The sequence below is a fragment of the Enoplosus armatus genome, chromosome 21, assembly GCF_043641665.1.
Source record: "Enoplosus armatus isolate fEnoArm2 chromosome 21, fEnoArm2.hap1, whole genome shotgun sequence".
Taxonomy (NCBI): Eukaryota; Metazoa; Chordata; class Actinopteri; order Centrarchiformes; family Enoplosidae; genus Enoplosus; species Enoplosus armatus.
In genome coordinates, this window is record NC_092200.1 from 16,756,108 (window position 1) to 16,775,081 (window position 18,974).

Sequence of the window (18,974 nt, forward strand, 5' to 3'; positions counted from 1 at the left end):
ATACCGATCACATAAAAGCATGACAGGCATGTAACAGATTTATCATGCAATATCAAAACATATCACTTCCATAAAGCTGAGGGACTCGAAAGAGACAAAAAGAAACCCAAAAGACACAAAATCAATAAAAAGAAAATAAATTGAAGCAGCAGAGGCAAAGATATCCCCACAAGTTCCAAAAACACTGGATCCTACACTTCCCATGATGCAACTTGACAGCATCTAGATAGATTTGTCCTCCGGCATCAATAATCAATAATCTCATCTTGTGCATTTTCATTTTCATGTAACAATTTTCTGTTACAGTGACTGTGCTTACTGTACTTCAAGACCAGTGTCGCTGTTTCTTTCCTCTAAGAAAGGGAAAAATCTGTTATGTAACATTAAATCAATTCACCTCGGTGTGAATTCAATTTCATACCCTATTAAAACACAATCAACGCAGTAAAGGTCTTCTTCGAGCAAAGACAATTGATTTAATATGACAACGCTACAGGAAGTCTACAGTTGCAGTTCGTTTTCAACGAGCTCCTGTCTCATTGCAGTTTGGCAGATCATTAAACCTCCAATATAGGTGCACAGTAGACGTAAGGAAGCCTTTTCTCGTGTTGTCACAAGTCAGCTGCATTTTCCATCCCGTCCCCAGTGGGGAAACTTGACGCAATAGCTTGGAGAGGGGAAGAGCAGGAGAAAATATCGGATTATTGACTGTTGATTCATCTGTGGCTGGAGCATCCCTCCAGCACTTAATAGCCAACTCTCCAACATGTGGAGATGGTAAAGTTCAATCAAACTCATTTAATTTAATTTTGATATTAAGGAACACCAACACAGTTCCCAAAGCTGCCATATTTTTTTTAACAGATATAAACATACAGTATATGGCCTTACGTTCATGCAGAAATGCAGTTAGTAGCTGCAGATGCAGAGATAAAGATGTTGTTTTTATCTAAGAGCCTTGTTTACACTGGTTTTAGTTTGTTGGAAGCCACCGAATCAATATCCAAATGTTCTCTCTTCTCTGACAGGCTCTCTCCTCTCCCTTCTCTGTCTCTGAAAGCCAGTTTCCAGTATTTTGGTGGTTGTTACCAGGGCGCTACATCATCCTAATTTGAACCGACTGGCATCAATGTCTCCGACGGGCTGGACAAGAAATCAGTTTTGGAGTTACAAGTGCACGGCTCGGCGTTTCAGTGTTTCTACCGCAGGCTCTGCACAGCACTGTGTGTGGACAGTTAGAGACGGCGCTTGATCTGGGCTTGAGATTCCTCGCATGCCTGGCGTTCTGGGCAGGCACTACAATCGCATCGAACTCTATTGGAAATTCGTTTCTCCAGGCAAATGTGTTTAGCAGGCCGCTCCTCTAAAACAAACGGACAATGAGTTCACTCAGCGATGCGGATTAGGTGGAAAGAGACGGAGAGGGAGGAGGAGGAGGAGGAGGAGAGAAAAAAAAAATGTTGAAAAGGACAAGCTCTGTATTTTTAAGAGAAAGAGTGCTCCTGTTTCCTCTCCGTGCTATCTGCGCTGTTCCTCTACATTTCATCTGGTGTGAGGCAGGAAGGTTTTGTGATCCACAACCTGATAAATAGGTGCGGACAACACGCTTCTTTTAAGCCTAATCTCTGAACACTGGCAGCCTTCACACACGGACAAATTCACACCCCACGCTTTCCCTTTGCTTCTGCACCCAGCAACACATGGTTTGGGTCCTATTGTGCGACCGCCGTAAGTGATAAAAGCTGTTTCCTCAGTGCGCTCACACACACTCTGCTGTGAATTTGAAAAAAAAGAAAATAGAGAAAAATACCCCCGGCCCTCTTTGGACGGACGGCGCGAGGCATTTTGTGGTTACCGTCTCGCATAAACAAGCACATGGCCAAGCGAAGACAGCAATCAATCTTAGGTGGGGAGAGGGAGTTTTTCAGCAAGGGGGGAGAAAAAAGTCAGGAGAACCTGGGGGTTGAAAGTGTGGGTGATTTATTAAGATGAGGAAATGGAGTTCATTTTGAATTTGTTTCGGGGAGCGCGGGAGGAATGCAGCGGCGCTGTTTGAACACGGCTGTGGAGCAGTGTTGTTATAGGTGCTGAAGGTGGCAGAGCGTGGTACATAGAGCCTCTTTTATGAGCCCTATCACAGTGGTGCAGACAGTCCTCCCGGCAGGCCACAAACCTCCACGCATGCTTGTTTGCTTGAATCTGAGTGTGGACATCAGGGCCTGGGCACGTGGGGTGGGGGTGGGGGGGGGCAACAAAGCCGCTTGCGCTACCCGTGGTATGACTAACGGCCCCACTTCTGCACGCTCGTAAAGCCATTTTCACCTTGTACATCACTCCCTCGCTTGCCACTTGTGATATCAATGATGCATGGCAGCAGGCCTTCATCAGAATAGCTTAGATGGCGATTAAAGTGTATTATAGCTGTGCCACCGCCTGCCAAGGGGGCCCAACATGCCCACCACCAGGTCTTTTACAAGCACAAGCAGTGCCCTGTGGTCCCGTTCCAGTGTCTGACCTTAAACACGCCACCTCTTTGTGCATTGTTTGTTTTAAACAATGCCCCGATACAACAGCAACATTATAAATCTGAACGGCACAATAAAAAAAGGCATAACTCTTCCAAATCGTCTGGACTAAGCTACAGTATTTACATTGTGTTTATGTGTTTTTCTCTCCTCTCCATTTGTCTCTCTCGCTGGCCCTCTTGTGGCACTCCTGGCCTCGCAGATCGCTGTGCCAGTAAAAGTGTCAGACTTCATTACCGCACTCATTAGAAAAGTTGCCTTTAATATCGCAGGCTTAATAACTTCCAGGCCAAGGGCGGAGCACATCGCAGCGCAGTTTGTGCCGAGAGGCCGAGGCCGGGCCCCACGAGGCCCGATGGGCCACAGAGGCTCAACCCAGCCTCAACCCTCCCAGCGTGCCTCACATCCAGGGTAGGGCATATTACAGCGCTGCACATAGTGCTGGCTTAGCTGCTACCACATTTAAAAGGATGACAGTGGTGCAGCGTGGTAACCACAGATCATTTACAATGCACTGCTACTACATTTTGAACAGGAGGGAAGTCTTCAAATAGAGTTCTAATTCTATATATTTGGATACCATGTAAACATTCACTTAGCCATCACTGTATTTGAAATAAGGCTAAACCACAAACTAAAAACGTTCAATTCATCAAAATCTCAGCGTGTCAAGTTACAAGGAAATGTGGAAATCAGCACAGCATTTTGTCAGGTTAAATAATCACATTTCTTTCAAAACCATCGGTGGTTTAGTCAAACTATGCATGCAGTATGTAAAAATCTATTTTTATTGGCTGATGTAAAATGTATAAAACCCCCCAGATAAGCATCTTGATTTGTCTTGAAACAGATCTCAACTCTGTGCTCCATTCATGTGCAAGAGGTGGGCAGCCGGTCATTCGTTAGCGGGTACCGTGGACCTGTGCGTCCACAGTAATGAAGAGACACCTTCAGGCATTCCTGAAAGGATTTCTCCACATGTTAAACAGGCTGAGATGTGAGAGCGATACTCGTGATTTAAATATCTGGAAAGTAGTCTTTTACTTTTCTAACCCAAAACACAAGAGCAGAAGGAATGGATTAAACAGTGTGTTTATCTGCTCTAGGATAAGTTGCAGTGGTCAGCAGGCTAACTAGCTTTCTACCTACAGTAGAAAAGAAGCTACTTCCAAGGCCAAGCAGCATATCATTAGCCAACTCTGTTATTATACGGGGTTACATGTTACGTGTTGTGGCGGCCGGTCCTGGATGCTATCAGAAAGTTTAGGGTAAATCAAGCAGCTCTGTTCTATAAATAAATAAACTAAGCAGCCAAACAGGGTTCTGTTGGAATGACACAACAGTCAGATCTTACACTAATACCAGGACTAACTAGCTCTACACTGCAATACTGGAACAATGCTGTTTCTTGATAGCATGATACCGCGTATGTATCCATCCCAGTGCATGTTTAAAGTCCCCCTCCACTCAAAAATCTGTTTTCCTTCTTGTTCCTACAGTTGGATGTTTGAGCTTCACTGTGCAGAACGATGTGAGTGCAGAGTTTGACACTACAGCAAGATTTGGTCCAATTTGCATCGTATACAAGTGTGACGTGGAAACTTGAAGCGGCCGGCCCACATACGCTGAGAATGGACTTTACAGGGAAGTAGGAGACATCTTGTGTCCAGCAGGAAAACTTGAACAAAATTTGCATATTCATAGTTTAGTCAAGCCAGTTGGGGTAGATGCTTTTTTTTTTTTTTTTTTAAGGATTTTAATGTGGAAATTATACTTTTTTTGTGGAAAAAAAAAACACCTTACCAGACACACATTACTGTTCCAAGAAGACGATTTGTATATATGTTTAAATAAGTGTCTGGAGGGGATCTTTAAAAGGCCCCTTTTACAGGATTTTCATTTTAATACAAATCAGCTGGAAACATTAAAAACTCAGCTAAAGACACGGAATTCAACCAACTGGTGGATTTAATGCTTCATTATCTAGCCGGCTACAGCTGATAAAATCTGTGACGGTTGTCATTTCAAGATCGACGATCAGTGGCTAGAAATGCGAGACAACCCATTGTTTCAAAAACAACTTTTTTTTTAGTGGTAAATCTGCCACCATTATTGTAAACTGAAAATGTGCTGTGAAACGTCAATTGCTGGGTTTGAAAAAGGGCGGAGTGCAGGCCAGGGGGAGTTTGCAGCCAGGACTCATAACTTGGGCTGAGTTTTTAAAACTAAACAACTCGCTCCGATAGATTAAATGAAGAGCAGATACTACTAGTGAAAAGTGATTTTCTCATGCCTTTACATTGAGGAATAAAATGTCTCACCCCTGGATAACATGAAAAGGGAAGAGCCGTTGGACAGAAAAGCGTTGAGGAGAAACAACCGAATAAGAAAAATCAAGAGACTCCGGGGAGAGGAAGAGAGGAGAGACGGAGGCCGAGAAACATAAAGCAGATCTCTCCTTGGCCCTCCGCTTCGTTACGTGTGAAATTGTCCATAGGTTGTCCTCCAAATTATGGAAGTTAATTGAAAATATTTACATTAGCATGACAGGTGGGAGCGGTTCAGCATCCTCTGTGTAAGGCTGTGACACGCTGGCAGGAAAATGGGCTCGCTAATTAGCCGCACGTCTGATGAAGTCCATGCTCTGTGGGGCGTATTTAAGTTAACCAAGGCCTGGTCAATCAGGCCAGGAGCACACCTCTACAGAGAGCATGCGTGAGGGGGGAAAAAAAAAAAAAAAGACCTTGAGACCTGTTCATTTCTAAATTAACCTCACAAATGTTTAAAAACTGTTATGGAATATGTGAAATGAAAAGAGTGGAACAGACTTTTGAGTTCTCATTCTTGATGAATGGAAATAGATTGGAAGGAATCACACAGAAAATTTAGGGAATGTTTTGTTCCATCTGTGTCTGGGACATTCTTGTCATTTTTTTGAGTAACAAACCTAAAAAGGGAAAACGTGGAAAAGCCTAGAACTCACCGATGGTACAGTTGGTCCTGAGAAAGATTTAAGTCTTTACTGTTGCACCTGGCTTAGCATTTTGTTCCACCGTTCACTGGCAGCGCTCGTCCTCCCAACCACAAATACAGAATGAGAAACCGCTAAATTCATTTCAAGACCTTGGCACATTATAAAGCTCTTTGGAGGGCTTTGCAATACCTGCTCCTCGGAGGCAAGTGTTAACAATTCCATCGGCTCGAAAAATTGAAAGGACATTGAGAGCGAGGTGCCGTGAATGAAAGCACTAAATGTGACTGATTAATATGAGCTCGGCTCCGTCGATTCCGCGGAGTGCTAAAAGTCTAAATTAAGGAGGCCCAGGTTGAACTGCGGGGGGGGGGAGTCCCAGCTCATTTCTGGGTTGGGGGTCGTGGGAGGGCAAGGCCAGGCCACCTGGGGCTTCTGGAGCTGCAAAACTCTGAGTCACACACTGTGATCTGTATTTGTCACCATGCTGGGAGGGGGGGGGGGGGGTTTATTAAAATCTATGGTGCCAAGTTTAACAGTAATAGAACCCCCCCCCCCCCCCCCGTGCGTGCACACACACACACACACAACAAAGTGTGAGCCAGTGACATCAGAGGCATTGTTTTTTTTGATAAAGTCCAGCTCTTTACTCACCTACGAGGACCACCAGCCTGTGTTTAGCACCGCTCTGCCTGCGGTGCGGGGTCACCTCCTCGTACGTGGGCACGTCGGCCATGTCGTACATTTCACTCTTCTTACACTCGTACATGGACTTGTTGGTCTTCTTGTCCCTCCTGCTGAGACGGAAGCTTCTCCTGAACCCAGCTGGAGGTCAGGAAGAGACAACAGACGAAAGGAAAAGGGGACAGAAAAAAGAAACACATCAATCTAAAATACACCCAAATAAAACTGTTTTGTGTGAGTACGTGTGTCTATGAGGGCCGTCTGAATTCCGACACAACTGTATGTGCACATAAGCCTGCAGCTGTGCAATGCAATTTACGGTCGTTTCAGTGTCTTGGCAAACACCTCTGCAGCTCGATGTCCAATACCTCATATTGTATTGTGCAGCTCCGTTTTATGACAGCTATCTTTGCTGTAGGTGAAAGAAGAACAGCGTGACGCTCTGCCAAACAGTTTGCCTGGATATCACCCTCAAACACTTGATTCACATTTTCCCCTGGTAACATGTAGTGGATTTAAATGTTCTCCTTTTTGTGCATACACATATATCTCTTGGAAACTGCGGTGAGGTTTTGAGGCTTTTGTGTAAAGCTACATAAAACACTATTGGATGTGTTCCCATCAACTATGTTTCCTTTTTAATCAAGGTAGGAATGACTCATCCTTGTTTTTTTGCTATATTTTTGTCTGGGATCTTGTGGCCTCTCGGGGCCAAATTTTTGCGCCAGAGTACATTGTGTGAAACGGAAGAAACTCTATGTTCTTTTCATGTAATCGACTGCTACAGGATGTGAATTTGTGCTAGTTTGTTAATGGTTGTTCACATAACTGTCAGGCTACGATTTGCAATTGATTCACATAGCAAATTTAGATAGTGGTGAGGTGTGTGTGCCACATAGGGCTCTTTGGCTGCCCGCGAAAGGAACAGTTGTCCTGTGTGTACGGGTCACTTTACAACAGCCGTCATCTCTGATTGGTTTATGCCGTACGCTGTGTCCCCGGACTGCCGCCACAAAGGCTTGTTAACATACCGATCCAAGAGTGCCTTGATCTGATGATCTATGACAGTATCAAAAGGAGACATTTACCCCTAATTTGAGAACTAAGGTTTCATATTTATGGCAGACGTTGGTTGAACCTAAGAAGAGGCAAACCTCCAGAACTCGGGACGTCTAATATCCTACTTCTGCTTACGGTCATGGGTTGTTTTCAGCCTTCTCTTTCATCATTTCAGTTTTTAATCAGTAATTAATGAACTCAAAAATATGATGCAAGATGCAGGCAGCATGAAAGTTATGGACTGAGAGAAGAATCGGGAGTTGATACGCCGCCCCCCTTAATACTTTCCACAACATTTTCAAACCACTGTGGGGCTGTGCAGACATGCAGCAGAGGGAGAGGGAGAGAGAGAGAGAGAGAGAGAGAGAGAGAGAGAGAGAGAGAGAGAGAGAGAGAGAGAGAGAGAGAGAGTCTGCATTCTTTTCCAAACAGTCCCTTAATAAGGGGACGAAGCTACGGACCTCTGCTGAGTTACAAATGAAACACACTGTAAGTCATTGGAGCAGAATAATAATGTTTTTGCATGAACTTGTGTATACATATGAGCGTACACTCGCACCCGAGTACTGAATATAGTGTTACACTGAACATCTAGGGCAGACTTTGTTCCACTGTGGGCAAGTTGCGGCTTACGTCGTCTGTGCCATTTCTCTTGTGGTTAATCTACTCATTCAGCACCCTCACCCCCTCCTACCCCCACCCAAGGAGTATTAGCCTCTGCCGCACAGTGGAAAACACACGCCGCTCATCTGCATTCCTCCTGTAAAGACATCAAACTGTAACCAATATCCACAAGGGTTTACATCATTACAATAAACATTAAAAGTATAATGTCAGTGATATCCTATTGAAAGCGAGCAGTCAAGTTCAAACCCAAAAACCCCAACTCTGGTCAATCATTATCACAATGTAAACACACTACAGGCTAATTAGGCTTTAAGTAATACTAGTAAAGCCATCTGTCTTAGAGTATGACAAACTGCCATCTCATGGGCTCAGGCCAAAGGCAATCTCTGCTACTTTCCACAGGAGAGGCAGGTGCACAGGGTTTCATTACGAGGCTCAACAGTTAATATAAATGGCCTCCCTCAGCTGAGGGGGGCCCTCGGTGATCTAGTGCCCCTCAAGATCCCTTAAACCTTTTTAGACCGCTTCATTCCAATAATGGGGAGAATTCTCCTGCCCTCCCCTTCAGCGCCGCCTAAGGTAAATACATTTCAGCCTCATGCAGCAGCGAGCAGCATCCCATCCCCTCACCAAAACCCCCCAACAATCGTCTCGTCCTCAGAACTGATGGAGACTGAATTTGACAGGAGGGGATGGAAATGAATCTGATCCAGAATTAAGGAATGACTCAAGTCCTGTTCAAGCGAAGAAAGCCTGTTTGTCATGAAAAGCCTTGGGTATGTTGGAACACCAACATGTTTGTCACAGGATGATCCAAGCACAAAGCTTACTAGTAGAAAAAGGAATGTATGATATGTCTGGCACCGAGATCCAATATCTCTTTTAATGTTTTGACAGGACAAATGAAGTTTGTTGACAACAGCTCTGTTTTGAATTTCCCTGGAATGAGTGGTGGCAATGTCCTGGTGTGTTTTTCTGCAAAAGAGCGCTCTGTGTCTTGGGGTATGGAGTTAAAGTTTCCTTGCTTAAGTCCCACACACACACACACGCACCTCCTAATGGTGTGCACCAGGCTGTGACTAGGTAATTGCCAAAACTGCAACTGAAAACGTGTGTGTACGCACACACACACACACAGTCTCTCACTCTTTCTCTCTAACACACACACACACACACTTTGATTCAAAGTTCTTTCAGTGAAACAGAAACATGAAAAAAAAGATGAGCATATTTAGCACAGTGTAAACACAAGCTGTGACTACGCACACACACACACACACACACACACACACACACACACAGACATACACACACAATTGTTTCAAAGTCGCCAGCAGTCCTTCAAGCCCATTTTCCACAGTGATAATATCTAACAGCCACGTAGGAAATTCAGCATGTGCGTAAAGAAAGCGCCCGGAGGCCTCTGCAAACTGTGAATACAAACTGCCCACTCGGACACTAACATCCTGTGAAGTGCTACAAACCCGCACCTGTAAAAGAAAGGAAAAAGCACAGTGCAGTAAGATGAATGTTCATAAAAAATAACAGATGACTCAAATAGACTCAAGTCATGCATTTGCCAACGGGCGTCTGAAAGAGGAGAAGCCTGAGAACAATACAAGCATCAGGTCTTCCAGACGTCACGCGTAGGCGATCGGCGAGATGACAACACGGCGAAGAATAAAAAATGACTGCCATTTTCCCTCCAATCAAACTTCATTTGGTGCAGAGAGGGAGAGAGGAAAAGGCTCATAGTGAAACCACCTGTTATGAGGCCCCAGTGCAATGGGGGCCGGCATCTGGGGCCCGTGGCCTAATTACAGGAGATTGTGCTGACAGCTCCAGTGCCATCCTGGCTGTCCCAGTGGGGGCCCTCTCTCCTCTGGACTAATGGAGACGGCATCTATGGAATTAACCAGGCATGGCAGCTGGAGATTAAGTGAGTAATACTCTCTCGGCTCGATGCCGCACGCTGCGGTTTAACGCTGCAACACTTAGTCCCGTTCGTGGGCACCAAATGTGGGAAGCATTACCGGCTCTCTCGGGCTCATTATGCGTGCCCATTACTGGCTTGGTTGGAAGGGATGAGAAAGGCTCATGGTAGGCAGCTAGGGAGGCGGAGGATGCTTTCCACACTGTCAGCCATTATTACCCCAACAGTGAATTAAAGGACGAGGAGTGTTGCCGCTCATAATGACAAAGAATACAAAAGCCTGGGGTAGACAGAGGGACTGTTCTGTTTCATTTATCACCAATTTGCTTTGCTTGCATAATCCAAGGAAGCATGCTAGACTGTTATGGCAAAACATGCCCAGATTTCTGTTGATTTGATTTGTAAAGACAGAAGTTGAGCCATGGAGAGAGGAATCAGGAGAGAGGAGGAGAGAGGAATCGGGAGGGGAAAGGAAAGGAATCAAGAGAGAAATCAGGAGAGGGGTGGAGAGGAGAATGCTAAAAGGACAACAAGTGGAAAGAAGGAAGTGGACATATCCAGACAGACAGACAGACAGACAGACAGACAGACAGACAGACATGTGTCCTTCAAGTGCTCCCTCCACACAACTGCTAACAGGCATCTGTGAAAGTGATTATGGTACAGTAGTTAAGTGGTCTCCGTGGCTGATCTTAGGAGTATTTGATTGTATCAAACGTCTATTTCTGGACGAGATCCCAATGGTGTATACATAAAGTTCCCGACCCAACCTCCGGACTTTAGGGACGTTAACAAGGGAGAGTTTCAGTCAAATTTCACTCTGCTAACAAACGCAATGAAAGCAAAAGGCTAAGTTCGTGGGTGTGACATTTGAAATATGTACGTGTAGAAGTCCTCGGTGGTGAACTCGTTAGAGTGTTATCTGGGGAGAACGCGCTCTGGGAGTAGTTTCCACAGCCCCCGCACTAAGCCTTTTGGAAAGTGGTACCCAACCCAAGTGTTACAGGCTAATACGGTGGAATAGGGCTCTAGACCTTTGGCTGCAAGAGGTCCATTTGTGTCCAGCGCTATTTGTTTTTCCTCTCCGTCTTATCCCACAGCTCTTTGGGCTCAGGAATGTCTCGTCTTAAAACGATGCCTGATGCCTTGTGTGTTGGCGAAAAAAAAGAAATAAATCCAAACATAAACACGAGTATTTCTGCTTCTACTAGAGTCCTTGAAGCCACTATCTAACTAACTAACATGCCAAAAGGGGCTTCTGAGGGCCAAAAGGACTGCGACTGAATGCCTGCTTTCCTGTTTGTCTCAACAGTTGGATGTCCAGACAGAGACGATGCTCTACAACAAAGCCACAGTCAAGGAAATTCCACCTCTTCTCCGACTCTCTAAACAACTGGAATGGTTGATTGCTAACGCTGATAAAAGCACACCGGTCAGGCCAGTGCGTATACCTGCTCTGATTTTATTCAAATGTTGGACGTCCAGCAATTATTAAATATTAATATTAAAATGCGTATAATTTCAATCTTATAAAGTAAGTTTTCTCCCTGTTTGGATCCAGATAGGGGGGGAAAAACTCACTAAGCCCAATGTATTGGCTCCTGCACGTCCACAACTATTAACCCTGCAGCCTGATGAACTCATCTCATTTTGGAAATGGAGCGTTTTTTATTTCAGTTTATAACACTTTTCCATTTTTTTTTCCAAAACTTGGACATAATTGGATTGTGAGGGGCTGATGGATATCCCAGCCCCCGTTTGTTCAGCTTGAACTTATTTGGACCTTCTTGCTCGCCTTCCATCCATCCATCCATCTGTCTTTTTCTCTGAATGTTCAGTGTGTGACTTTTGGGGTTTTGGGGATTATGCTGGTGATGTATGAAGTATCACTGTGGCTACGCAACCATATCACGGTGCAAGTGTATGGATTTTCTGGTTGTGACTCCATCTGAGTACACTGTTGGATCATCTGAAAAACTAATGTCTTGGTCCGTCTTCTGCACAAAAAAACATTAGCTCTGGGTGTCCAAACTCCTCTTTGATTCTCTGTATAGAAAGGAAAGTCTCCTAGCACTGCTTTCTAGAAAGGCCTGTTAAGAAGACATCATTGGATGCAGTTTTCTTCCTCGTGCTCGAGTAGTGCTCAAGGATCGCTTTTGGCATAGGACCTTACAGACGTTGCATCACTGAGAGAGGCATGAAGGGAAAACAAACCAAAAACTAAGGACAACAACTGCCTACCCCCTCCCACCGCCTCCTTTATTTCCCCATGCAACCTCAGTAGCATTGCAAAAGCATCTGTAAGTTCTAGGATTTCAAACTTTTAGGGACGGGCCAACTTTAAATCATACAACCACATCCAACAGGCTGAAAAGCCATGCAGCAAGTACTCTCATAGAGAAGATGTTATTATAACTCACTATTTTTTTTACTTCTCCTCCTCCTGAGGTTCTCTCATTTCAGTTAAACCTCGTTCTGGGCTGCTGGAGTCGAGAAATGCTGCTAACCCGCTAGAGTGCTGGATGTTGTTTGGGTACCAAGGAGGAAGAGGAGAGGCTGAGGTCATTGACCTCATGGAGGAGGCAGGGTGACTGTAAGGGCAAGCCTGAAGGGGACAGAGAGGAGTGGAAAAAAAATGGACTGGTGTTTGGCATAGTTCGGCCTTGGGAAGTGACCCTGATTGAGCTTGGCAGACATGGATCAAACTTATTATTTATAAACTCGCGTGTGCACTGGATATCCTGTGAAATCTTGAGTCTGAATGTTGTAGTGTGCAAGGAGAGCTCTGAGGCCAGTTCACCTCTTGACCTTAACATCTGAATATAGACAAAATGGGAAAGAGAGAGGAAGAGAGACAGAGAAAGAAATAAAGAGACAGAAATGAAAGAAAATGGGATATGGACAGACAGGATTTGTGTACGAGCCAGCTAGTATGGCCTGTGGTCCTCCAGAGGGACGATACCTTATGATTTGTCGGGAAAATGACAGTGGTAATAAAAACACGATGGGGAACATTTTCTGTACAAGGCAGAGAATTGGAAGCAGCTCTCTGGAAAGGGTTGCAGGACCAAAGCAGGCCACGGTAATTGTCATTAAACTGACCGGGACCACATCAACCAGACCAGCCCTCGTCCGGACCTCCAGAACAAAGCGGGGAAAACAAGCCGTCCCTTTAACCCAAATCCATCCAGAACCATTCTCAAAGATGTCTTCAGACCCACAGCACAGGCAGAACAGGATAACTACTACATTCTGCAAATCCATGACATGATCTGCCAGTGCACTCATGCTGTCAGCAAGGGAGCAGAAATAGCACACCGTAGGCTAGCGTACCACTACACAACTACTCTTTGCGTTTTTACATGGAAGTCCAAGATAAACCAGTTGTATCAAAATCACTCTGGGCTTTAAAATAATATGTCAAGCACATTATGGAAAACAGGTAACTATTTCTGAGAGCAACATGGCACGAACTACAAAGGGTGATCGATGAAGGAAGGGCTAGGGTCGGGGAAGCATTCATGGAAAATTGAGACATAGCTAATACAATCTTGGCCACTGTCTTCACTGCATCGATGAAACGGCCACATCAGGAGGGCAGAGGACAAAAGGAAGAGAAGAAGACAACATCTCTCACCTAGTTGGAATCCGCTACTATAGTCAGCGTCCTCTGGTGATGAGAAGAGAAAGAAAGAAGAAGCCAGAAGAGAGGCACAACATAATGTTAAGGAGAATAGTCAGACATGAGAACAAAAGGCACCTACCCCTTTAACCAAAGACTGGAAAGGTAACAGGACAAATCCATAGAAATACACAAGAAAAAACATACAGTTACAGTTAACATGTTGGTTTCTGTTAATTGTGTCCACTTTGTCCAAAGTGATAGCCATTGATGTAGTGATAAATAAGAAGAGAGGTTAACTATGACCTTCAGCTGAGGATCAACATTAGGCAAATGAGGACCAACATAAACAAAAATGTACTTCTTCATTTCTTCTCTATAAAAGTAATTCAAAGAATTAACTTTAACAAAACGCAGGCTACACAAAAGTGTGAATAAACGCTATTCTTCAAATAATAATGTGCATTAACTGAATTTAGGTTTACAATCCACCACATTCATGGCCATTGCTTTGGATGTTTTTTGAAAGTCTTTGAATAATTTAGTATTATGAGTGAGTTCAGTAGGCGCAAAATTACTGGACATGTGAAGGAATGATTCTCCAAACGATGTCCACTCTAATGAAAATGACAAGTTAGCTGGTGAATGATGAAGCTTTGTACAATGCAAGAGCAAATAACCTGGAAACTCTCCACAGTTTGGAAGAGGAGAAATTGACAGTGACGTCTGATGTTCCCCTTTAAGAGCGATTAGCTTTGACATGAGAAGATAGGCCAAATGAAAACAAGAAGGATGGAGAGCAGAGGTGAGAGGTAGACCTTTCATTACACACAAGAATCATGAAAGGCAACCAGTCACAAATGGTTTTACTGTTTGTGCATTGCGACACTGTCAGCCAGTGACCTTTCAGTAAAGGCCTATTCAGTGGAAAATGTCAGACAAGTAATACCTTCGATCTCCTCAGCTGGGAGTGCAATTGAAGCAAGGAATGGAAATGAGTCACAGTTAGGGAATATTTTGAATTACAAAAAGTAAATTGAGGGATGAGAAAGAGAGAATAAGAAGAAACCTACCAAACTCTACAGCCACATCATCTTAGAAAAGCAAAACAAGACAGACAAATGACAAAAACAAGAGTTAAAATCTGAATTTCTGTCTAATTTAAGCTACAGTAAAGTTGGTTTGTGTATCTGTGTTAGAAGCACACTAGTATACAACACTGTGACAAATCCATATGAATCCATAAATAAATAGTTTTGAGTTTAGTAATTTCTCATACAAAATTGAAATAGCTGATAATTCTATTTCATTGTGTAATGTTTGTGAAAAATTCTCAGCTCCACTGCTATACAAGTGCATGAATTACTCTGCGGTTATTGCTATTGTGTCTCAAAGTAAAATTACTATATTTATTTGGCAAGATAAACAAATCCTAACTCAAGGTCCACTAACTTGCTTTTTCCAAAGCTTTCGACTGCAACTAATGGTCTTCATCAGTGGGTGAAGTATGTTCAGTTGTCACTGAGATGGCTCAGTTGTTATCACATGAACCAAGTATGGAACTTCGGCGGGAGACGCCCAAGACGAAGTTGAGCTTGTAACTGGACCTCTTTGAGATGCGGTCGAACGCTCCAAAGAAAAGCTAGAAAATGGACCTTGAGAACTATTTTATCAAACTACTTTCACGTTCTACTACACAAAATTTCTACTGTTTCTAATTTGATAGAAGACACGTATATCCATTATTACCTAGTGAGACACAGCCTGCGGTACATGTCTGTGATGCATCCACTGTGACTTCACAGAAAGAAACATATTCAGAAAGGGCTACTTAATATTAATACATTACAAAATACTAAAGGGACCATTCTACTAAAGGGACAGTAAAGCAGTTCAATCTAATTTAAGGCAGCTTTTGAAAGGAGTCAAGAGTGCCATCCAAATAAGATGATGGTTTCAAATTGGTAGTGATGCTGCATCTGTGTGTGTGTGTGTTTGGTTTAAAATGCCTTGAACATTTGGAGGCACTTATGGATCCTTCCGCCCCTTCACGTGTTCCCATTTTTGCCAAACAAGGTTAAATCAAAACATACATAACACCATCTACCACTGCATGAGGCTCGCCTTACAGCACCGTGTTCATTTCCCAGAGCGCAACGCAGCTCAGGGAGATGTTGCGTCACAGCCAGAGTTAATGACTAGCCAAAACAGCAGTCAGGACCGATCACTGCGAAGCTTGTTTCGTGCTAGAAACATAAGGCCTGAGAGCGGTGATTGTTTTGAAGTATGGAGCCAAATGTGTCTGCCTTTATCTGACATCTTGTTTCACATGTTAGTGTTCACGGCAATGTTCCTACTGATTTTGCCCTCTTCCCGTTGTAACTTTAAGTTGAACCAGCACCTTGAGATGAGAGGCAATTGCAGAGGGGGAAGACAGAGGGAAACTTGAAAGAGGGAACGAGGATAATATGAGAATGATAGAGATATCTAAAATCACTCTGGAAGGCTTTCATCTGGTGCCTATCTGCCACAGGAATGGTTTGCATTGCCGAATGGCCTTGTAGCATTGTACACTTACATTCTTAGTCTAATGACACACCATGCGATAACACTGCAGAATGTAAATCGACAGGGCATGGCTGAGAATGCTTAAATGGTGGAAGCAAAACCTTGCCCTTTGCCTTTTCCGAGAGTGCATTTCACCCGCCTGCCCAAAGAAACATTTTGAGAGTGGTGAGAATGAGCTGAAGTCATGATCTGATGTGAGCATATGTGGATGGCCAGGCCTGCAGTGATGGTGGCAGCCAAGCCTATCATTTACTGTGCGCAGGGAGCCATGGCCGCCCAGATTGCGGCTGCTGACTTTCGCAGACATTCTCAGTGTGCAGTCATCCAGTGTACCAGTCAGCCAACCAGCCTTGCTGGATGCTTCATGGCAGACTCACCCCCTGGAAAGGGGCACACGCTTAGGGGTATATCACATGTCGCCCACATACCAAAGAATCACCACAGAGGATGACAGAAGGGGTGAGATGAGAAAATTGTTGGGGAAAAGGATGGATGAGTTAAAGGATAATTCCAGTTATAACTTGGGTCCTTGGGTTTTGTCATTTTGGCCGTCATTTTTATTGGTAATGATAACATTTTACACATCGCAGTAACGAGTAAAGACGAGAGTAAGTATGGTGCATCCAAGTCGTGTGTAAACTGTGATGGATATTCACAATAGTTTGGGTAATCATTTCACCGTTCATCTTCAGCTTCTCTTCCAAATAAATTTGATAGTGACATGAATTAGTTGGATTTTGCAGTTAGGGGCTAGAGTTATCTTGGGAAAATGTTGAATAGTAGGTCATCATCAAACCCATCCTTATTATTGTCATCATCACCACAAGAGCGTAAATGATCATCCAAGTTGGCAAACCCAAGGCAGATAAGTCATACTAGCCTTTAGAGTCACGTAACATTGTAGGTATCTTTACTCTCTGGAAAATACTTGGCTATGGAGCTGTATGGATTATGTCTGGCACAGTCAACAGCCCAGTAGAGTGTTAGCACTGCATGGCTGCAAGAAAATCTGTCAGCTATCTCCTTACAATGGAGGAAGAGACAAAGGAATAACCCCTAGTCAGCACCTTGTAAATGGCCCTGAGTTATGAGCTGATGTCACCCTTGCAGCCAGCCAGCATACAGATGGCCTTCTCCTTGAACAAACTGGACGCTGTCACTTTCTCTCTTGCTCACTATATCTCTCTCTTCTTTAAACAACCAACCTGAGACCAGTGGAATTTTCCAGATGACAAAGAATAAGATCTTTGTCATGCATCTTTCAGCCTTCAAATGTAGAGCTGATTATTCAAAGTTAGGATAAGGGCGTAAATGAAAGACAGCGCACAGCTGGTCTTAAAAAGATGACTTTGGACTTGGGAAAAAATAACAACTTGATCTATAAAACGTTAAGGGTGGTCTCCACGGGGTTATCTGGCCCTAACCTTTGAGAATAAAATGGAACTTTTCTTCAGCACCCATTGCGCTTCTAAATCTACTCCTGTGTCTGTAAGCGTTTAAGTTGAAAAATGAAATGGATGGATAAATTGAACACGGGGGCCAAGTTCAGGGCCACTTAAGACCAATCTCGGGCGCCATTTCAAAATGATTCAGTCGCTTGTTGGAGAGAGAGGGGGGGGGGGCAAGAGTAAGAGGGATAGCGCTGTAATGTATGGAGAGAGATGTAGAAAGACCCCAAGGTGAGCGATAAGTGTGTCCACGTGTTTGGCAGACTGCAAACCAAACCAAACAATCAGACAGTGGAGAGGACAGACATACTGTAAGAAAGCCCAGGGAGCCCTCAGTGTGTTCAGATAGAACAGATGGGGAAGCTGGAGGAGAGCCAGGTATCGATGAAAGGGCGGTGGGGGGTAAAAAGGGAGGAGGCGGGTAGGTCAGGTTGACAACTATGTCAAAAAGTTGATCTAACCCCTGTACCCGATTAATAATTGGCTTGAACGAGGCAACTGAGGGCGCTTTAAACATCAGTTTCATAACCAAGGAATGCATCCATGAAAGCGGCGAGAGCAACAGTGAGGAAAGGGATTATTTATATCTTGCAAATGTTAGGCGTAAATGGACACGGCTAAGCAATGCTCGCCGCAGCCCTTCGCCAAGACCAATATTGTTCCAGCCGACGGAGCTCCCGGGCTGGAAAGAGAGAGAGAGAGAAAGGGACCCCCTCCTCAATCACCACCTCTGTCCTCCGCTCGGTAACAGCGGGGTCTCCACAGCATCCTTCAATTAGGTTGTAGTTTATGGCCCCGGGGGCCATGCCGGTACGGGGCCAGGATCCAAGCTTTGTTTCCCTCCATCTCTCTTGACCCCGCCACCACCGCTCCACAGGGCCACATCTGCTACCGAATGTGACCCCTCCACTGCTTCTCTCTCCATCTATTCCATCTTTTCTGCATCTCTTCTTTTTCACTTTTCACTTCACTTTTATCCACTCAACTCGTTGCTTACACTCCGACTGTATCCAACATTTTTCCCTAATTGAGTTTTTTCATTTTGAACACCGGGAAATGAATGTGTGTGTGTGTGTGTGCGTCTCTGCAAGAACAGAGAGTGAACTGTTATCATTCCCCAGTTATTCATCTAGTCCTGACGGGGGCCATGTCAAGGGACTTCCTACTACTGCTGCTGCACACACAACTAATCCTTACAGTATGGATGACATTAGGAAGAAAGTATTGCTACAGTTAAAAACAGACTCATGTTCCTTTGGTAGGGGCTACAGCAGACTCTGCAACATTTTACACCTGCCCTCTGTGTATGTGGGGGAAGGTGGGGGGTTCCATAACTCATAAGAGGAACTGGGCCATTAAAAGGAAACAGTAAGGGAACAGTACAGCACTGTCTGTCTTTAACTTTTTAGCAGGCTATTTTTGGCCATCCTGCACCATGTATGCCAGTATGTGGTTGAACATAACCAGGAAATGACAACATCCATAATTCACCCGAGGGCTTGAATCTGAGGTAAAAGAGCCTAATGCTAAGTTTAGA

The 18,974-nt window shown here is 44.3% G+C and overlaps 1 protein-coding gene across 1 annotated transcript in view; it reads right to left on the reverse strand.

Moving 5' to 3' along the window:
• The window catches only part of mpp7a (MAGUK p55 scaffold protein 7a), a 123,585-nt gene that overhangs the window by 14,610 nt on the left and 90,001 nt on the right, over nt 1-18,974 (reverse strand). Inside the window, exon 12 of the mRNA XM_070927967.1 lies at nt 6,151-6,321. Coding sequence (XP_070784068.1) covers nt 6,151-6,321 — 171 coding nt within the window. The remainder of the gene's footprint in view (nt 1-6,150; nt 6,322-18,974) is intronic.